Source organism: Sphaeramia orbicularis, chromosome 10 (genome assembly GCF_902148855.1).
Source record: "Sphaeramia orbicularis chromosome 10, fSphaOr1.1, whole genome shotgun sequence".
Taxonomy (NCBI): domain Eukaryota; kingdom Metazoa; phylum Chordata; class Actinopteri; order Kurtiformes; family Apogonidae; genus Sphaeramia; species Sphaeramia orbicularis.
In genome coordinates this window covers 23,163,442-23,185,339 of record NC_043966.1, presented here as the reverse complement: position 1 = coordinate 23,185,339, position 21,898 = coordinate 23,163,442, and the positions used below count along the sequence as shown (strand labels likewise).

The following is a 21,898-nucleotide window of genomic DNA, read 5'->3' as shown; positions in this document are numbered from 1 at the left end:
GTGCTATATGCGAAATGTCACTAATGACAGAACTTTTTTTTTTTTTTTACAAGTAAGGCAATGTTAACATTTTTGAGGTTGATGTTGCCTGGAATGTGCTTGCTGAATGTCTCCACTCCCTTTTTCATTGTTCTCAAGACTCCACTTACCACCAATATTGCTTCTTTCATATCATCTCTCATCTTACTCTTGTAACTTGTGTAGTGCAGGTATGATAATGCCTTATCGTGCTGGTGGATGTACTCAGCTTTAAACCACTCTGGGCATCCTCGTGGTTTCCTCATACTCCATGTATCCTGCATTGTGGGTACAAAGGTGATGAATCTGGTGGCAAGACTCTTTTGTCTTGTGCAGCAGTAATCGGACCCATACTACATGATCAAAACTGACAATCAGCTGTGAAATAAGAAGACATTTTTTCTCCTGTGCCGCTCTGTAAAGGATAAAAAGGGTAAAGGACGATATGTAATACAATTTATTCACAAATAAGAGACTTGTGCTTTAAGTGCCACAAAACTGAATATTTTGTGATAATTTGTGGTCATTATCAAACTTGTGTTAATAAAAGTGGATTCAATGTGATTTGAGGAAAATGTGTAATTTTCTTTGCAATTCAATAATGCGTACTACTAAAAAATCTGCTGAAATTATCTGTATAAATAAGTAATGAACCTTAAGCTCATTTTACATACTTGTTTTCATGTATAGCTTGCTTTTTTTCATCAGTGATACTACAGGTGAAAGTGGAGCATCATATCCTCTTTCCTCATGCACAGACAGAGGTTCAGAATAGGATTAAATAAGAAAAAGCCAAATGTCAGGGTATGCGTTTCATGAGCTCACAGAAAACATGGTCTTGGTTTTGAATTAATTGCTTCTTTTATTTGTAAAAACGTTATCACCTTGGGTGATGACCCCGCACTGCTAGAAGCAAAAGGCAGCAGTGTTTTATGTACAGTTCAACAAACCACCTATTAAACTCTAAAAGGGTGCATCTTAGCGGTGCGTATGTACTTTGTCAATACATTTATGGACTGCGTCATGATTAACCAGGTGAAAATCTCCACTGTGGCCTAATAAATCAGGCATTCACTGAGAGATTACTTAAAATGTGCAACATACTGTAGCTGTAGCATATTCTATGATACAGATGTGCTTTTCAACCAAGTGTACCCTTTCTATGCAAACTTCAATGTAGCCATTAAGAGAATGGACATGTATCATAATAAAGACAGTGTTTTATATAATTTCTTAACTACAATACAGGCTAATATTTAAGGATTTATAGCCCCATTTTACCTCAAAAAGAAAGGGAAAAAAAAGGAAAACTCCTACAGATGATTCAATAATGATGACAATCTTTAAGTAGCATTCTCTCACTTGCGCTCTCTATACAGTATATTTACACACATTTAATCATTGTTACAGTACAAGTAATGAAAAACAAAACATTTAGCCATAAGGGAATAGAAAAGCAAATTACAGAACATCTGACTTCCTTTAGAAAATTAACATTAAACATTTCAGCTCTTCTTGTTAAACAAACCAAAACCAACTGCTCATATGACAACTAGGTAACTGGAATCCACACTGGTGTTCAAGGCGCCACTCCAAATATTACTGGTCAACAGTGAACACAAAATGTATATATTTTTAAAAAAAAAGAAACAAAAGCAACAGAGGTTTAAAGCACAAAAGAGGACGGGCTCTGTTCTTCGGGTCGTTCTTTATGATAAGTGATGGTTTCAGTTTAGGCCCAGTTGGACCGCTTTCTCACAGCCAGTGCTGAGGAGGCCAGTTCTGTGACAGGAAGGAGTCAGTCATTTCCCCTCAATGCTCTAGTCCACCTTGACCACGCTGTAGATCTTATTTACAAACCAGAAGCAGGCGAAGAAGCCAATGGTACCTGGGGAAGCAAACGGGAGAGAGGAAATATTGAATAAAGCAGATGTTACACAAAAATTATGCAAAATACAAAAATTGCAAATACATAAGATAATTTAAGTTGGTATAGAGGTAAACATTAAAGATGGTAAAGTCAAGGTCAATAATCAGCTTAAAGCTTGGATTTTAGTTTCAGTGTTATTTACTTGGGAAATGTGCCATCCAGGCTGAAAAACAAGACAGTTACTTATTAAAAATACTCCGAGCTGGGAGTTAAAAAAAAAAAAAAAAAAAAAGAAGAAAAAAGCAGGAACAAAGAAGTGGTTGAAAATAGACTCCAAAGTCACAGAATGAATAAAAGTCATCCAGGAAATTTACATTATAGACATAATACATAAGAAATACAAAATACAAAAGACATAATACAAAAAAAAATGTGAAACATACAGGGAAAACTGGAAATCTTATTTAAACATGAAATTATTGGTGAAGAATTTTGCTTCCCCCCTTCCTTTTGGTGAATGGACTTCTGAAAGGATGATGCAAACTTTTCTTTATTTTTTCTTTATTTGTCCCCATTTGAAACATCCCTTATATGATGGGCCTGATTGTTGTCATTTAGTCAGTCAATTGTTTTGTTCCTAAATAAATAAATCAAGGAAATAATGACTTAATAAATAATAAAAAAGCTTATACGTTTCACAAAAGTTGTGCAACTAGAGAAGTAAGAGGTTTTTTTTCCCATTTATTTTGAATACATGCAAAGTTAAAGAAAAATAAAATAATATATATAAATTCAGGTCAAATAAAAGCCAAAAACAACCTGATTAATAATCAGAATCACCCACAGTATATTACTAAGTATATGTAAATGATTCACTCAATATAATTACAATTCAATTCCATGTTTCCAGATTCCAGTGTATGTTTGATATGGACTAAGAAGTCGGTAACTTTTGTAGCCTGACCCTCTTTTAATAAATCTGAAAACTGGTGAAATATCACATCCTGAAATTAGTGTACTTAAGGAGTAGACACAAAAAATAACCAAGTGTCATACTGGAAAGTCAGTTTTCTGTCGCTACACAACCAAATTCCATTCACTGAAAGCTTGAAAAATAACTTTTGACAGAGTTGGGACAGCAATCTCCACAAGACCACAAAAATACCAGCACAAGCATTTCATTTTATCAGGGACAGAGCAGCGCTGAGAAGCCAGACTGGTCAAAATCCTGGATCACTTCATTTGGGTATAAAAGTCCTATCTGACTGCTCAATGGGGGCCACACAGCCCAATCCCGAATTAAGTAGTGATCAAAGTTAGGATGAGGTGAAAAAGAAACAAGAAAATAAAGACTTAAAATGGATAGGATTATTTAGGTTCAAAACTGGAAGCAAGGAGAGAACTAATAATCTTTCCTTGAATCCTTGGATTATTTCTGGTGATAATCTTTTGACATCTCTTCCTCTTGCTACTTAGAGCCCTGTCTTAAGATAGTGTCAAAGAGTACTGCAGTGACAAGCTAGGCTGCAGGCTAACTCTTATCTGGCCTAATGACAGCGCAGAACAGCAGAAGTATGACATCGTTTGACATCACAGTCAGCCTTAATTTCTGGGTGGCAAAAAAAAAATCTAGTCCTGTACATTATCCTCCTCTGCACACACCCATAGTCTCTGCTGAGTGGGTGTGTTGAAGAGCTGGACAAGGTCGGAGAGTGCTGTTACCATGTCAACATGCATCAGTCTTTGTCTTTTTTAACACAGTGATAAAAACATCAGGGATGATCTGCTCGTGCAGGCTTAGTTTTAACATTGATTTCTGTAGATTTGTTCACTCCTAGTCATGACAGATGGATCAGTCCTTACAATAAATTGCATTAAGAGTGATAGATAGGCATCCTGAGAGTACATAGATTTATTATCATCCATGACATTCAGTGATTATGCTGCCTGCGTCTTTGGAAAGATGATAGGGGGAAAAAGGGAACACAATTGCAAAACCAGGCTTATGAAGCCGCAAACATTAAAACTGACCTGAATAAGGCTGAAAAACTAGATCTGACCAAGAGAGGCTTTGAACATTCTAGTCTCATTTCCTGTAGATGTTCTGATTTCATCCAACTTCAAACAGATTAAAATATGGCAGCTCAAACGAGACACATACAAACAAAATTCTCTTTAACGTCAGTGAACACCATGCATCTTTGCTCTGTGCAAAAGTAAAAAAGGCTTGGCTCTATCAAGTGACAAGTAAGCAAACGTTGCACAATAGTGTGGACTGGATCCGGGTATTTTACATCAGACCAGGATGGATATCCTGCACTTACACATCTTGATTTCAGAAGGCTCTTTAAAACTATGTAAACAGTGCCACACACACTACAAACACATCCCTTCCAACCTGTGACATGGAGATGCTTCCCTGTCATAAAATGCCACTTTGACTGAATCTACGTGCTCTTTATAAATCATCATTTGTGCCCTTACTGTCATTTATTAACTGAGCTCACCAACAACAAGCAACCAATACTTGTTACACAATACCCAGGCAATATTCTAACATACAATATGTCTAACAAAAATGCTGTGGCTTCAGGTCTTCATGTGTCACATAACTGAGGCTATGCAAACATCAATACACTTTCTGTCCAGACTACTAAAGTATTTTCTGTTTTGTTAAATGGAGACTTTTGGAGAATCAGGTCCCCCCCGACTCATTAGCTCTTAGTTCAACATTATTACTAAATTACAGGCTCATCTGTCCCTGTACAGTTAAATTCTAAATTTTATCATGTTACTTCTAAGTTATTACTATGCTCATTCTGACACACACTTTCCCCAGTTATGTCATATGAATTTCAGGCATGTTAAATGAATGATATTATTTGTGATTCTGCTAATATGCTTTGCAGAATAGAAGTTGTCGAACTTTTAGATGCCCTTCAGAAATAAAAAAAAAAGCAGTAAAATGGAAATGGTCTCAGTAAAGTCTCACCTGTAAAGAGGAAGAAGATGAGGACCATAATCATTGTGTAACCAAAGTAGAGGATAGTACTGGCCGCTCCAATAATTTGCAACTTCGAAAAGAAGTAATGCACAGCATAAATAAACAGATAGACCGCTGTGAAGCCGCTGGTCAAGAAGGAACGCCACCACCAGTGGTAGTCCTACATACAGAGAAGACACATTATAACATAGTTAGGAGGATGTCCTGACAAAATTATAGGCCAAAATCAAAAGGCATGAATAAAGGACCTACAAATATTAAGAATATATATATATATATATATATATTAAAAAGCACAAAGCAAGCAATGCTCAGACTTGGATTCAAAGACCTGATAAAGAAACTGTATAAAGTCTACATTTCTACATCCCCTTTTTATACAGTATATGAAATTATCCTTGATTTATTTTTTAAATAAACTGTTCAGCCTTATACAACAAATTAAGAGAAAATATTCTGAGAATATTTCACCTCAGCACAAAGATGGAAATAGCAGAGCAGAATGGTGGCCTCAGAGCAGGTGATGAGTAGAATAATAAATACCAGGAACAAGAAGCCAAACATGTAGTACATTTGATGAGACCTGAAACAGAAGCACTTATATCAGCTAAAACGACCACATGACCATGCCTTTTATGTTTTTGAGCACAAGTGCTGAAAACCACAACTGCTGATCAGTCAAGTAACACAGCATTCCTGTCCTCTTACCAAATGCTGTTGAGAATGAAGAAGAGCTGGATGAAGATGCAGCCAAAAGGCAGGATCCCACCCATTATTATGCCAGGTATAGGCTTAGTGAAGAACGACTGCTCAGGAATTTGGCGAGGAATCTGATTTGTCCGCACTGGTTGTTCAATTGCCTGCATAATAACAGAGGTATTAGTGAATAATCAGGAAAACTCAATCATACATAAATAAACTGTAAAATAAATGTAAAAAGTAGATGTGGAGGCTTAACTCACATGCTTCTTAAATCCAAAGTAGGCGCCGATGAATGTAAGGGGCACAGAGATTCCAAACCACAAGGCCAGAATAGCAACAAGAGTACCAAAGGGGATTGCTGCAGAGGAACCCTCCACCCAAAGAATCAGGTTCATCAGGAAAAAGTCTGCAAACACAATGCTAGGGAAGACAGGGAAACAGAGGGAAATTAGGTGAGAGGAATAGCAACAATGTGGAACTGCAATGCAATGGTATAAACAGTATGTGTGTGCAGATGTCACTCAGGCAGCTCTGGCCAGAAACCCAAATGAGAAATAAACAAACCTGAGGGAATAGGGTACGTCAGCTTACCCTGGGCAGAGGAGCGCTGTCAACAGGACATTTGTCTTCCACTTTTCACCTCCAAAAGCTGAGAGGAAAAACAAAAGCAGACTGAAATGTTATCTCTGCATCAATTCTAACGAGGACAACGACCTGAGACTAAACTTACAGAACCTCTACATTTCTGTTAACCATAACACCCCCATCTATGGATAAATATCTATATTATAAAAGGAATGTGGTCTGTTTGTGTGTGTCTCAGGCATCACACAAAATCCGGTAAGAGCTGACTGCTACAGTTTGGCATACTTATGTATTTTTGGTCAAGGAAGAGACTCATGAAAACGGCAAGTTGATAGGACCAATATTTAGGGAGATATTAGTAATTTTGGAATACAATAGTCTTACAATCACGTTGCTATGCCCAGAATCATAGAATCATCATTGAAGCGGGTTACCTAACAACAGATAAACAATAGGGCCACGTTGCCATGGTGTCAAAGTTCATGTGCAAAAACAGTCATGCCAGCTGATCTTATTCAACTGAAAATGCCAGTGGAATTTACCAAGAAAGTAAAGGAATGAACTGGATCAGAGGTCTAGAACCCGTGGTTCCCCATGGGTCAATGCACTAGTATTCTATATGTTGGTACATTCAGTTATGCTTCCTATTCTATATCTAACTCAGCCCAAGGAGGTATATTTATTGAAAAAAAATAGCAAACTTTTTGAGTTAATTGTGAATATAAATTATTCTATAAGACCACTATTGCTGCTCTAGTGTTATTTGTTTTTTTATTCTGTTCACTTTCTATTAAGTAATTCTAGTTTTATCTTTTACATTTTTTTTAGCTCATATCATGTAAAATTCAACATTTGCAGATTGATTGTATGTATGACAAATAAAATCTGAGCTCTTACTTTTGTATAGCCGTGCAGACACATATCCAGCAGGCGTACCCAGCAGGACCCAGAGGACCACAGCACATGTCATGAGAGCCCCCCTGTTGGCTGGTGACAGGAATCCCAGACAGGCAAGGACTACAGAGGACAAACTTATTAGTACATTCATTCATTCAGACATACCTGCATTAGTGTAGAGAAAGCACATAAACATGAATATATACACTACTGTTCAATAATGTCCAGTGGAAAAAAACACCTATGGTATATATTTCCAGCACATAAAATTCAAGTACAGCTGCAAGTGCACCATCTTGGTACATAATAGCTTCAACATATTTTACAGGCTTTTACAGTACAACTCTCAAACTAGTTCAGGGCCTCTACCTTGCCTGCATTGTTATGCATTCATGAGCCTGATATTAAAAATAGGAGTTTAAGTAGTCACTCAATATGACATAATACATAAAGGAGATTCTGAGACACTTAAAGGGCCCTGAACAGCTTCAGTTGTGTGTTTTGGTTACATGGAGCCTCTCGGGGTGTCAGTAATAATAAACGGGAACAAGTGGTGGTGCCTCGCACATATTTCACCCATTATAAGTAAATGGGAAGATTCAGAAAATTCATTAAAATTTGAACTTTGACCTACTGTTCCCAAAATGTAATGAGATCTATTCTGGGTCACTGGCAGTCAATAAAGTCAATTTGGTATGAATTCAACCAATAGTTTTGCTGCAACAAACATGTGAAATTTCGCCCATTATAAATAAAAGGGGGGAAAAAATATTTTTAAAAATTCATAAAAAATTTAAACTTTGACCTACTTTTCCCAAAATGTAATGACATCTATACTGGGCCACTGGCAATCTATAAACCAAATTTGGCATGAATTCAACCAATAGTTTTGCTGCTAGAGTGTTAACAAACAAACAAATAAACTGAACCAAAAACAATACCCCTTCAGGGGGCGGGGTAATTTAACTGTTAATTAAGAGGAAATTTTACCTAACTGTGTGACATTACTGCTAAAACTAAATATTATGCTTAATGTTAAACAGTCCTTACAGAGTGTGATAAAGGTCATGATGAAGATCTGGGTGCCCTGTCCAAGGAATACAGACAGGAGCATGCCTTTCCTGGGGGGCCTGAATACATCGCCGTGCACCTGCTTCCATCCAGACTCCTCCTGTGCATCCTCCTAAAAAATTAAATACAGCTACAGTCACATCAAGGAATTTACAAGTTTACAAGTCAAACAAAGTTGAAGGTTGACCAGCCACCAAGCAGTGAATGCCATCTTGGGGTGTGACATCTGCTAAAAAATGCATGAGCTGTATGTAGTTAGCAAAGCAAGGTAGAAGCAGAGAAATAATACTTTATTAAAAGCTGTAAAATTTGATGTGGAGAAGTCCTCAGTGAATTGATTAGTAAATCTTTCTTAGCTTAAACTTGCATTTAAAAGACCATCACACTAAATAGAAAGTTTACATCCGTGAAACACAAGTGAATATGCTGCTTACGCCATTGGACAGACAAAAGCAGAGAAAAATATGTTGTGGCTTGTATGCCCGCAAATCTGCTATCTTGACATAATGTTGTTGTTCAATCCACACCACATCTTACACTGATTTCTAATGTGCTTTTTTTTTTTTTACTGCAATCACACACCAAATACCGGATTGATTACCACAGACTACATTTATTAAGCTTACATAGATTACAGATGATTTTTCCTTGGTTGGTGGAAGCTTTATGATGTCTGCCTGTAAAATGCAATACATATTTAGGATTCTAGGCAGCCCACTAGTGCAATGGGTTGCACTTTATGCCGAGCAACATAAGGATTAAAAACATACACTGTGATAAAGATAATTGGCACACTCTCTGCTACTATCAGGTAACCACCTACCACCACTTCTAAATATCATCATGTTAAATAATGTTGATCTTACCTGCTCTTCATGCAAACAAACAATATTTTGGGTACAGTTTGACCTGACATGATTCATTCACAATTTTTTTTTGGTTAGGTAAGAGACAGATGACAATGATCAAATGAAAGAGCAAGACTATAACTGAAGTGCCGACAGAGCCCTCGGCCACTTCTTTTTTTTACCCTCCAGTTGACGAAATAGAATATTTACAGTCCATATAATAAGCTGAAATTACATGCATTTTTGTAGCACTAAAGATCCAGTCATCACTAAAGCATATGTTGTTCAAGAGAGTTATTAAGAACAAATGCAATAGACTGAGTTGTCGTATTAATATTTTATGATTTTGTTAATTGATTCACAGCGTCAGCTTGCACATAGAGTAAAACGAAAGAAAACGTTCCACTTTAATAGTGGCTTGCAGCTGCAGAAAAACGGTTTTATCATTTCCCTTTTTATCTTCTGTTAAGTGTCTGTAAGTGCTCTGAATGAAAAGTGCTCTATAAATAAAATATTTCAGTATTAATAATATTTGCAGATTAATCAGCTTTTTCTTATTCCTAACGATAGTTTTTCAGAAATTGTACTAGAGAGCAATGCAAAGACTAGTTAATGTTCAGTCTGACTGATTTAGGCTTTTAGACGTTTAGATGGTATTCTCATATACAGGCTCTCTGTGTGATGACTGAATGGTTTCAGGCAGGTAGCGCAGTGTGGAAGGGGCTGGGGAAGTACCAGAAAGGTTGAATAGGGCATTTGTATGGTGCCTCTAATACATGAAGTACAGAAATACGACAAAACTCAACCTGTGGACATGATAGCATAATTCTTTTTAATTTAACAATATTTCCAAGAGACCTGTACTTGTTTTATTTATTTATTTTATTTATTTATTTTTAATGCAATGTGCTCTAGTTGAGAAGCCAAAAAAATTCTGCCTTTACCTGATCCACCTGGTTGTATCTGGCAATGTCCTTGTGCAAGGTTCTCAGCATGATCATAGCAACCATACCCGACAGGAAAAGGACAATCACCAAGGAGTTCATGATGCTGGACAAACACACAAGACATAACATGAGCATCAAGAGCCAGACTGTTTCAAGGAAACAGGGTTTCTATGACACCAGAAGTGAAACAAATTGTCTCATACCTAAACCACTGGATGTTGGTGTGAGGCATTGAGACCAGAATATAGTCCCACCTGGAGGCCCACTTGATTTGATTGTTTTCCTGTAAAAAGGTAGTTACACATGCTGTAAGACACAGTTACACAGAAGCAGTATTCTATTAGTGTTTTAGTTTGAAGACTACCTCAAATGTGACTGAGTAGGTGTAAACAACCGACACATCTTTGTCAAAGTCCCCAGGGATTTCCATTGGGTTACCTCCATCACAGTTCACAGAGTTCTCATCCGCATGTTTAATACTGTTGTATAAAACACAAACAAAGGCTTTCACGTCAGTTGACAAGTATCAATATGGGACTGACTTTGTTTAAAATTATGCTGATGTAAACTAGACCAAAATTAAAATGCAGTGGCATTTTAGTGATTAACATATGTTACCTCTTTGGCTCCAAAGTGGCCCCCACCAGCCGCGCCCCTTTCCATCCTTCTGAGGCTCCACTGTGGTAAGTGATCTTGATGTCCACATGGTTGAAGACATAAAATGTGTACTTCTTGTTGAATTCAGCCTGCAACAAAAACATAATTTTCCATTTCAGGCACCAAATTTTATTGTGGTGAAGCTTGTATGTTGTTAAGAACTCCTCCGATACTTAGATTATATACAGAAAAAATGGTGTGCTTCGCAGTGTCAGGGATAGTGAAAAAGATCATGAGAAACAGAAACATGAATTGTAAAGTTCATGGTAAACTACACAAATCTAATGACTGCTTCAGAACCCAACTGAAAGAATATGTGAAGTGCAATGTAAGAAATCTCAACTCACATTGATAACACAGGCGTCTTTAGCTCTACCATCTATGGTGACAAGACAGCCAATGGGGAAACCTGGGTTGCAGTACTTCTGACCGCCGTCTTCCACATCATAGCACCACGTCACTGGCATGTTATCGATGATCCTGAAAAAAGTCAATTTGCAATTTCTTCTCTGCTACCATCCATCTATCAAACTCATAATTCATTTAAGTGAAGAGCAACAGGACACAGAACTTACCAGTGGTGTTGGTAATTGAGCTGCATTCCCATCTTAAGGAAATCCAGTTTGGCTGCATCCCCCTGGGTTTTTTTACTGTATGTTTTTTTGCACACAGTCTTACATTTTATATCATCCTTGAATTTGAACTGTAAGGTAGGTAGGTAGAAACATGTTTTAATCAATAGTTTATACTGAACAAAGAGAGAATCTAGAGGAGGCGATATCAGAATTGGTATGTAAATCTAAATTTTTGCCCACCTTGTAAGGCGAAGACTCAATTCGTTCACCGAACAGGACCTGTCCAAGGTTCTCAGAAGGCCTAATTTCCTTGGCATCTTTACAAAAGTCGAACCTTTAAGAGTGTCACAGAGAAGACATGAGCTAGACAGCAAACACACACAAAGGCATACAATGAATCAAGGAGAGCTACAAGTTACTTACATGTCATACTCGTAAGGCAGGACTGACTCCACAGAGTCCAAGCGATTGACATACAGCTGAATCTCTGTCTGTTAAAAAAATAAATAAATGTTTTTAAAAAAGTTGAAGTTGGCTGTTTTTCCGTATTCCAAGAACAAACAACGCACAAAAACTGGATTGGTGAGCTAACATTAGAGCTATCATAACAAGGTATACGCATTCATGTAACCTCTGTGGCTACACTGTATAAAAAAATCGACTCTTTTGGCCTTATTTCAATGGAATTAGCCCAAAGTCCTGGTGTCTTCAGGTTACCTTAACTGCCAGGTAGTACTTCCCCGTAATCTATAGTACAATGGGGCCATTATTGATGAGCTGGTAAAGATACTTACAAGAAAGCAGCTATTTATATAAAAAGAAAATGCATGTGACATCGAGCAAAAACACACCACAACTACCACTGCATCACATTATTACGCTACTGTTTCGGCTCCAGGTAATAGTCGGGGCCTAATGAGAGTGCTGGCTAGCTAGCAAGAACAAGAAGTGTAAGACCATGATATAAATGGGGCAATTTCACTTAGATCAGAAAATACATATTATTAGGAAAGAACCGTCAGTTTTACTAATGTCCCATACCTGACAATCTTCAGCCCCTTTACCATCTTCGCAAAAACTCACTGGGGCTAAACCCGGAAGATAAAAGGCTGAGCACGGATAGAAATATGAGACTAGCGAGTAAACCAGCACAAAACCAAACTGTATCCGATTCTTCATTTTCTTGCGGGTCTTCGCAGCCTGGGCTTCTTGTTAAAGGAAAATGTTCCTTCTTATGGGATAAATTGTAAGGTAGCTGAAGACGGTTAGCTCGCTCTTTCTACTGGAGACGCATCGGCTAACCTGTCTGGCGCAACCAGAATCGATGACGTTCAAGTCAGTCAAGCAGAAAGCAAACAAGGAGATTAAACCCGGAAGTAGACTTTTATTCCCTTCAAAGTAAAAATAAAGCACATGTTTTACATAAATTAGATGGCGTTTTATGGATTAAAGTGTGTGATTATTCATATATTTCAGTTGAAATATTTTACAGTAAATATAAAATACACAAAACTTCTCTTAAACTTAACTTTAACTGCTACAACAGCTGTTATTTTTTTTATTTTGAAAGGAAAGAAACGGATGTAATTTTTATTCATAACGACTTAACGCATCAAAGTAACACTGACGTTGCTTATCTATTTATCATTACCATTAGTTCCTTCCTAAGAACAACGTTGCTTTTTATTTGGAAATAGTAAAGCTTTTGGAAAATTTAACAAAAGAATAAAAGAAAGGGATCAAATACAGTTATACTTGTGGATTAAAGGTCAGAGAAATGTGACCAAACTGGAAAAACTGGATTATATTTGAAACGTTTTCCATTGAGGAGGAAGTTAAACTGTCGCCACCAATGATGACAGCGTCAGACATTTATGTGTTTCTCATTCATTGTCTGTAGTAAATTGTCTCATGGAAAGGAAAATATTTAAAGAAGCTTAACATACAGTTAATCTGTAATTCTTGACTGGGTTTTAGTGAATAGATATTAATAATTCGTAAGAGCAGATGAAAACAAAAAATATTAAAGCAGCCAGAAGATGTAGGTATGAGTAAAAAATGAAAGGGTGGTCTGATTTTTTTTTTTTTTTTTTTTTTTTTTTTTTTTTTTAACCAATTTTGACTATTTATTTTGGAAGGGCAAAGATGTGGCACTCTAAAAACCTACAGAGGGCAACATTGCACGAAATCTGTGTAAAAGAGGCGATTCATCAAACTGACACATTCAGGGAGGAGACTGAATGTGTAAATCCATGGCAAATAATTAAATCACACTGTATGCTGGAAGGCTAGGCCATCAATAAAATCTACAATTTTTATGGACACCTCTGTATTGGATATAGATTTTTTTTTTTTTTTTATCTTTGTAGGTCTCAGATAGATTTAGAGATTGGAATTACTACAAATTACTGAATCTGCTGGTTGGTTTAAGTACATTTTCAATGGGCTTCTCCTTAACCCTTTCATGCATAATGGTCACTACAGTGGACAGCTATTCTACAGCTGTTCTCTTGTATATTCATGGATTTTTTATTTTATTATTATTTTTTTTACACATATCTTTATTAAAGTTTTAAGACACTACATATCTTTTCTGACATGAATTGGTAACATTATGTAGATCTCTCCTGTGCATAAACCCCGAGAATCACAAGCCCTCCCCATAGTTTTCACACAATTTATCAGTAAATACATATTTCTGTGCTTCAAAAATTAAACGTGTGGTGTCCAGCTGAGTGGATATTTTTGCAACTTCATGAAAAATAGGTTCATAAGAATTTTTTTTTTCATCTATCTATCTATCTATCTATCTATCTATCTATCTATCTATCTATCTATCTATCTATCTATCTATCTATCTATCTATCTATCTATCTATCTATCTATCTATCTATCTATCTATCTATCTATCTATCTATCAGAAGAAGAAGAAGAAGAAGAAGAAGAAGAAGAAGAAGAAGAAGAAGAAGAAGAAGAAAATTTTCCATCGCATTGTTGTTTTCATACCTACACAGGAATAAAAACACTCAGGAAAAAAATTTGATTAAGGTTCTCATAATTCGTGCATGAAAGGGTTAAAGTAATTTAATTAGGCTACATTTACCACTCATACTATAATTTAATAAGTTATATATAGTGCGGAACAGAGTGAGATGGCAAATAATTTTGAGTGATGATTTAATTTTAAGCTTATGACAGATTTATGACACATGTCGGTTCATAGACGGTGATTTGAAGGGTATACGGTAGAGGGCAGTAGTCCGCCGGGAGGCACTACATCAACCGGAAATAGTGTAGAAGAAGGAGGGAGCGAAGAAGAAGGAACGGGGCGAAAACCGTTGTTCAAACGGGTGTTTTTCCTCATAGACAACGAAAAAAGCAGCTGAACGGGGTACTCCGGTAGCAGCTCACGACGTGCTATCATATATAGAAGTAGCAAAGGTATCTTGTTTTTACATTTAGAAGTATTGTTTTTAAAGCTGAAGTAGCAGTGACATTAGGTTATATAGCTAGCCTTAGCTTTAACCGCGGGCACGTTTATCGCCATTTTGCGCATTCAACAGCCAAGACATTCACTCGCCTGCAGCAAGGTAAGCGTCAGACCCCCCAGCAAATATGTCTTTGTGTGTTTATTTTTATAAAATTGTTGATGTTGGTTAATGCTTATGCATGGGTTGGATGTTTCAGTATGGCAGAGGCAGACCGACCGGGGAAGTTGTTCATCGGTGGGCTGAACACCGAGACCACAGAGAAGGCCCTGGAGCAGTACTTCAGCAAATATGGCAGGATTGTCGAAGGTCGGAGCCACAAAGCCTCACATATCTTCAGTTTCGGTTTTTTTTTTTTTTTTTTTTTGTGGGAAAGCCCGGGTCTGATAATTAGCATAATATGCTGGAGTTCAATACAATCGTACTTGCAGTAACGTATGGTGCCAAGACTGAGCTAATCCATTCACCTTTGTTTTCAGGATAAAAGATTTTAGTTGTTTGGGAATGTGTTCAGTTCTGTAAATTGTTTTCAATTAATGTTAGAGAAAGTCATGTAATTTCAACGATATTGGCTACGCACAATGCTGTATTTAGTATCAATATCGTCGCTGCAAAAATAGTCCTCGATACCCTCCGCTGCACCAGATCGTTTGCATGATTGCTTCTGTTTTGTTATCTGAAGACCATTTTAAGATATTGATGGTAAAGAAAATTATTTTACAGTGAATTACATTATTGGCGGTTCGGGGTGTGTATTTAACTGTGAAAACGCTGTTTTTGAAAAAATTGAAAACAATAACTCGTAATCGTAGAACAAAAACATGTTTTCCGTCTTAAACTCTTGGAGTTTTCCTGTACTGTCTTAAGGTGTGAAACTGGTGTACTATGCAAAACATGACTTTTCCTGTTCTCTCCTAATTGTAGTTCTTTTGATGAAAGATCGTGAAACAAACAAGTCAAGGGGCTTCGCTTTTGTTACTTTTGAAAGTCCAGCTGATGCCAAGGATGCAGCACGTGAGATGAATGGAAAGGTTGGTGTTACACCTTGAATAAGAATCAGCTTCGACCTGTGATTGTAATTGAAATCTAATCAAAGTCTTGTCCCTTAGTCGCTTGATGGAAAGCCTATCAAAGTGGAGCAAGCTACTAAACCTCAATTTGAGAGCACTGGCAGGAGAGGGCCTCCACCTATGCACTCCCGTAGTCGGGGCCCACCTAGAGGCCCCCGAGGATCTAGGGGAGGTCCAGGTGGTATGAGGGGCCCACCATCCCGAGGTAGATATGAGTTTTTTGTTGAATGTCTCAAATTGCAAAGCTGTTCATCAAACACATTCAATTATTTGCAAGATGTTTTTTAAGCTTACTATATTAATGCTTGCATTTCTTGTCTCTTAATAGACTACTATGATAATTCAGGGAATGTAGAACCCTTCTTTAAAGGGATGTCATCCAGAGGCCCCCCTCCAATGAAGAGAGGGCCCCCAGTCCGAAATGGAGGTCCACCACCCAAGAGGTCTGCCCCCTCTGGGCCGATGAGCAGACGTAAGTGTGAGAGAATTTGTTGCGTCTCAGTTTGAATTTGGATATTTTTGTGGCTTGTTGGCTGTGCAGGCTGCACAAGCTTTAAAGAATCATTAGGCTTTACTCCTGCAAAGGCTGCATGTATAAGCAGTGTTTATATAAGCGTTAGTAGATGATAAACAGTTCTCTTTGGAAATACTTTGTTTTAGCACCAATGTCAAGGGACAGGGATCCCTATGGCCCTCCTCCTCCTCGCAGAGACTCAATGATGTCCAGGAGGGATGATTATCCATCACCAAGAGATGATCACTACAACTCAAAGGACAGGTATTGCATTTAATGCTGTGTATTCTTTAATTCTGTCAAAATATTTGTGACTTTGAAAGTTAGAGTAGTTTTATAGCAGAGAGTGGTTTTTGGCTATTTTTCCCCTAAATTTCTGTTGTAATGGTGACAATTTTGTAAACTTTATAAATATGTAAACATTACTTAAGGTAGCTTTTTGAGGATAGGGTGTAATTCATTTGAGGGTCCGATCAAGTGAAAGCGAACATCAACATGAAGTACACTTGCACACAATATTTATAAAGTGGATTAATTTTTTAGCTAAATATCTGTATTTTATGGAACTGTTATCCTTTTTGAAATACCACTTGTAGAAAAAAAAGTTACAACCAATTTTACTTATTGTACTCTTTACACCATAGCCATAGCTCGAATTTGACACAACATTTATTCAATCTGTTGATTATATAGATGATTAAGTTTCAAGTATTACATTTTCATTATTTTGTGAATATTATTGATATTTAGGAGTTTCAACATTTGTGAGTTGCTTAAAAGGCCCTGTCCATGTGTTACCACAAAAATGCCAATTTTTAATTTTCAACTTACTTATAATTCTGATATTTGAGTGAAACTTTTAGAAAATAATGATCTTTTGATACATTTTGAGTGATGCATACAATGGTAAAGAGTCATCCATGTGTTACTATGGCAGCCTGTCCACATGTTACCACATTCTCATGTCAATAAAATAGAGTTTTCAATATTTTACTCCAGAATTTATTTTCAGCATAGTTGAACATAATATCTAAAAGGTTTTGTAATACTTGATATCAATTTCTATTGAGAACCGCATGTTTTGAATGTTGGCGTTAAAAAATTGATATCCATTTCAAGTCCTCGTGTTACCGAGCAGTAATTTAACATTTTTCACTGAAAAACTGTATCCCCCCAAATTTTGTTCTGTATAATGTTAAAGTGCTTATAAATATCTACTCAAATATGTATAATACATGCATATAAGTTACTTTGCTTACAGGACAGAGTCAGCTCAACACAGAATGTGTCCATGTATTACTGTTTGATTGGACCATTTATTAAAGTATTTATTCCAGATTCTGCTTATCTTGCTTTGCTTTTGTTTCTGTCTTAAGAAATGCACTGGTAGTTTATTAGGTGGTGTTCATATTTGGCATTCAACAGGAAGCCTTGTATTATCTACACTGAACAAAAATATAAACGCACCACTTTTGTTTTTGCTCCCATTTTTCATGAGCTGGACTCAAAGATCTAAAACTTTTTCTGTGTACACAAAAGGCCTATTTCTCTCAAATATTGTTCATAAATTTGTCTAAATCTGTGTTAGTGAGCACTTCTCCTTTGTCCTTTGCTGAGATAATCCATCCACCTTACAGGTGTGGCATATCAAGATGCTGATTAGACAGCTAGATTATTGCACAGGTGTGACTTAGGCTGGCCACAATAAAAGGCCACCCTAAAATGTGCAGTTTTACTGTATTGGGTGGTCCAGGGGGGTCAGAAAACCAGTCAGTATTTGGTATGACCACCATTTTCCTCGCACAGTCTTCTTCATGAATTCTCTGAAACAGCTTTGGAGATGGCTTATGGTAGAGAAATGAACATTCAATTCACAGGCAAAAGCTCTGGTGGAGATTCCTGAAGTCAGCATGCCAATTGCATATTCCCTCAAAACTTGTGACATCTGTGGCATTGTGCTGTGTGATAAAACTGCACATTTTGGAGTGGCCTTTTATTGTGGCCAGCCTAAGGCACACCTGTGCAAAAATCCTGCTGTCTAATCAACATCTTGATATGCCACACCTGTGAGGTGGATGGATTATCTCAGCAAAGAAGAAGTGTTCACTAACACAAATTTAGACAGATTTGTGAACAATATTTGAGAGAAATAAACCTTGTGCGTACACAGAAAAAGTTTTAGATCTTTGAGTTCAGCTCATGAAAAATGGGAGCAAAAACAAAAGTGGTGCGTTTATATTTTTGTTCAGTGTATAATAATCCAAATTATATTGTACGGATTGAACTAAGTAGTTCATTGATTGCTGGCCTTAAATTTCAACCAATTTAAACATTATGAAAATGTTTGACAAGTAGTTTTGGTAAGTTAGCAAGTAAAATATTGACATTTCAGATCTACTGTTAATGAGATTCTCAACACCACCCCACCACCCCCACCCCCCCTTTCCACAGCTACTCTAGTCGAGATTATAATTCCAGAGATTCAAGGGACTATGGACCTCCTCCCAGAGATTATTCTTACAGAGAATACTCCAATTCCAGTTCCCGAGATGACTATGGCTCAATGTCAAGGGGCTACAGGTATGTGTTCATGGATTCATACCAGGTGTGACGGATTTCATCCTAATTTTAGTTTGACATTAATTTGCAATTGTCCCATTTATGTAGTGACCGTGATGGCTATGGTGGTGGTCGGGAACCCAGAAGCTATATGGACCGTCCAAGTGGTGGCTCCTACCGAGATTCCTATGATGGTTACGGTAAGATATGATGATAAGAGTGTAGGGAGGATCTAAAGCACAATGGCACAAACAAGAGCTGCACAAGTTATCCATCAATCAACCAACCAAATCGTAGCAGTGACAACTACAACTGCAACCTCAAGTCACAAGAAGCTGCAGTTTCCCCCTCCACTGAGGAAAAGGCATTTCAGGCAGCCTTTAAACTTCCCGTTTCCATTGCTGCATCGTTGCCCAACCCAAAAACTAAATCAAACTGAGATGTATATTTTCATTCCATTTCTAAAGTGATTAACTATTGGCCTCATATTTGAAAAACAAAAATATATTGGAGACCAGCCTCATCATATCTCACTCCATTTTACCGCTGCATTCAGTATAAAAATCAGTGTTTGCGGCAATATCACTGAGAAGTAAGTCAAAATACTTAATATATTCCAGAAAGCAGGCAACCATACGGAACCCCAAAAAGTCCTTGGAAACACCGTTGACCACTCAGTGTGTGTTGCCTGTCAGAGCACTCCCTCAAGGAGTAACTTCCAAAAAACTTCGCAACAACTCTGAAAACCTCGTCCTTACCTGCAGTTCTAACACTTGGAGCTCTAAAAGGAAAAATGGCTACTCAAAACAATGGCATGCTGGAATGGGTAACACTGCCCATTGTGTCCTATGCTTGGATATATTACTAAGTATCCCATGTTAAATTTTAGGATGATAACATGATGGGGCATTTAAACATGTCATCCATTATATGTTACAGAGTTACTTCTATTGGCAGTAAATGAGCACCTGACCTGTAAATTGAACCTTGCCAATTACCTGACCCATTGACCCTGCAGGTAACTCTCGCAGCGCCCCACCCTCACGGGGCCCCCCACCATCCTATGGTGGGAGCAGTGGAAGCAGTCGTTACGATGACTATGGCAGCAGTTCCCGGGATGGATATGGCAGTCGTGACAGTTACCCCAGCAGTCGGAGTGACCCATACCCACCTAGCCGTGGTGAGCGAATGGGCAGGCAGGAAAGGGGCCCAGCTCCCCCTGTCGAGAGAGGCTACCCTCCTCGTGATTCATACAGCAGCTCAAGTCGCGGAGGGCCACGAGGTGGCCGTGGTGGCAATCGAGCTGATAGAGGAATGGCTCGCAGCAGATACTAAGATGGACTTGGAAATGGAAACAAAGAAAACATTAGACTCCGTGCACAATTAACACGTGTTTTGAAAGAAATCTGACAAGACAAACTAGTCATGTCTAAATTTGTGGAGTATAAAGCATAACTTTGAACTGTTATCTTGACTTTCCCAGTTTTTTATGTGTAAAGGGTTTTGTTTTTTGTTTTTTTAATTAGTTGTTCTCTTGCTCATGTAACAGTACAGTTACCAAGTGGGTGTTTTTGTACATTCAGTGCTGTTGGAATTTGCAATGCCCTATAAGTCTGGCTTTCCTACTCTACTAATAAAGCTTTTAGTTGTATCTTCACAACTGGTCATCGATTTTCAAATGAAGACCAAAGATGGTAATTTGAGTGTAAAAGAACAACTTAACTACTTTTAAAAATCTTTGTAGAGCATAGATATGCCTTTGCTCGTTCTATTTAAATAGTGGAATAAGTTCATTCTTAACATAGCTATGCTTCCAACTGGACCGTACTGTTTTAGAGGGTTCAGCAGGTGTTACTGTCAAAATGTTCCAATGTATTTTCCTTGGAAATGGATTCATCACCCTTGAGCCATTTGATGGCATGCAACGGCATAACCAAAGGCAACAACAACCAAAAGTGAGAGTCTTTTCAACTCGACTGGTAGTCAACAGCTGGTAAGCAAAGCAAACCTCTTTTTCTGATCTGTAAATGAGTTTCTCATTGTCCTGTATTTCAATCCCTGCTCAAATGGTGATAATCAAGACAACTTTTGCCTCAGTGGACATAAGAAAAAAAGGAGGTCAACTGAATGTGCCTTTTTCAATGTTTTCATCAGCTAAAATTGTCAAAAGTGCAGCAACATCCTAATTTTCGTCCCTGGTCAACTACAATTACAACATTTTTGCCAACTGAATCCTCAGTCCATGGAAGATTTTTGCCTAAACATTCATCCAACCTGAATAAGAACAATTGGTTACAGAGCTTGAAAAAAAAAAAAAAGCATAAAAAAACATGCTTAAGTGAAGCGCTTTAGTAATGCTAGTTTTTTTTTTTTGGTAAAATTTAAAGCCATTTTTAACTAAGAGCCATTTTCTCAGTATCAGAAAACTTCCACAAGCATGCCAATTCAAACACTGGAGACCTCTGGAAGAACACCACCGTCGTAAATGCCAAACTGGAAGCGATCACTGAAGACAAATCAGTCAAACCAAGGAATACAACAACATTTTCAGATATTTAATGAATACATAATTGAATGAAAAACAGCATATTAATGTGTGTACTCTAATTACAGGATGAATCTCCCTCCAAGGCAAGTGTCCTTGCAACATACCTGAATGAATTATGTCCTCAAGTAGTTGGACCAGTGAGATCGGAGCACCACTGCAGGTATATTCCGCTACATTCATCTTACCCATTTCACTAGTACATGAAGTGATGAAAGAAATGTAATAAGAAAACTTTGTTTTAAATGGTTGGAAACTTTTTATGCATTTTTGTTAAAGTTTTAATTGAAAGGGTGCACGTAACTCTTGCCAGACAGATTTATACTGCTTTAAATTGGAATTTTAATTTGCACCCTTTTTTTTTTTTTTTTTTAAATATATATTTACTGTCTTTCAGATGCTGGTAGTGGCATCTGTTGAAACAGCTGCTGGATCTTCAAGGGGAACAACGTGTTGAAAGTGGGAAGAACAACAGGCGGAGGATGACTCAAATACAGTTTCTAGTGGTTTCAATAAAGACATTGAAAAGAGCTTTGGTGTTTTGTCAG

General features: G+C 37.5%; 2 protein-coding genes across 4 annotated transcripts; one reads left to right on the top strand and one right to left on the bottom strand.

Moving 5' to 3' along the window:
* Positions 1–856: 856 nt before the first annotated feature.
* tm9sf5 (transmembrane 9 superfamily protein member 5) lies at positions 857–12,502 on the bottom strand. Of its 2 annotated transcripts, XM_030145520.1 has the most exons (18): positions 12,216–12,502; positions 11,598–11,665; positions 11,415–11,508; positions 11,175–11,302; positions 10,947–11,079; positions 10,561–10,688; positions 10,307–10,421; positions 10,146–10,225; positions 9,940–10,045; positions 8,774–8,824; positions 8,127–8,259; positions 7,077–7,196; positions 6,186–6,243; positions 5,855–6,014; positions 5,601–5,752; positions 5,364–5,475; positions 4,881–5,052; positions 857–1,906 (listed from the first exon to the last, which is right to left on the bottom strand). In XM_030145520.1, the coding sequence occupies exons 1-18, from the start codon at positions 12,351–12,353 to the stop codon at positions 1,839–1,841; spliced, it is 2,016 nt and encodes a 671-aa protein (XP_030001380.1). In that variant the 5' UTR covers positions 12,354–12,502; the 3' UTR covers positions 857–1,838. The 2 variants fall into 2 exon arrangements, with proteins under 2 accessions (XP_030001380.1, XP_030001381.1); XM_030145521.1 differs by lacking the exon at positions 8,774–8,824.
* A 1,963-nt stretch (positions 12,503–14,465) lies between these two features.
* On the top strand, positions 14,466–21,881 carry rbmx (RNA binding motif protein X-linked). Of its 2 annotated transcripts, none has more exons than XM_030145372.1 (10): positions 14,466–14,764; positions 14,862–14,971; positions 15,587–15,693; positions 15,772–15,937; positions 16,061–16,204; positions 16,393–16,510; positions 18,698–18,826; positions 18,914–19,005; positions 21,419–21,513; positions 21,748–21,881. In XM_030145372.1, the coding sequence occupies exons 2-9, from the start codon at positions 14,863–14,865 to the stop codon at positions 21,421–21,423; spliced, it is 870 nt and encodes a 289-aa protein (XP_030001232.1). In that variant the 5' UTR covers positions 14,466–14,764; position 14,862; the 3' UTR covers positions 21,424–21,513; positions 21,748–21,881. The 2 variants fall into 2 exon arrangements, with proteins under 2 accessions (XP_030001232.1, XP_030001231.1); XM_030145371.1 differs by having other exon boundaries at positions 19,824–21,513; positions 21,748–21,880.
* The last annotated feature ends 17 nt before the right edge of the window (positions 21,882–21,898 follow it).

Bases quoted from the DNA above. Each gene is read 5' to 3' on its own strand.
- tm9sf5 (XM_030145520.1), bottom strand. From the start codon at position 12,353: ATGAAGAATCGGATACAGTTTGGTTTTGTGCTGGTTTACTCGCTAGTC. The intron at 10,226-10,306 runs GTAGTCTTCAAA...ACCTTTTTACAG, and splicing joins CCTACTCAGTCACATTTGAG to GAAAACAATCAAATCAAGTG. The intron at 5,476-5,600 runs GTAAGAGGACAG...CTTCTGTTTCAG, and splicing joins TTCATTCTCAACAGCATTTG to GTCTCATCAAATGTACTACA.
- rbmx (XM_030145371.1), top strand. From the start codon at position 14,863: ATGGCAGAGGCAGACCGACCGGGGAAGTTGTTCATCGGTGGGCTGAAC. The intron at 18,827-18,913 runs GTATGTGTTCAT...CCATTTATGTAG, and splicing joins TCAATGTCAAGGGGCTACAG to TGACCGTGATGGCTATGGTG. The intron at 19,006-19,823 runs GTAAGATATGAT...TTGACCCTGCAG, and splicing joins AGATTCCTATGATGGTTACG to GTAACTCTCGCAGCGCCCCA.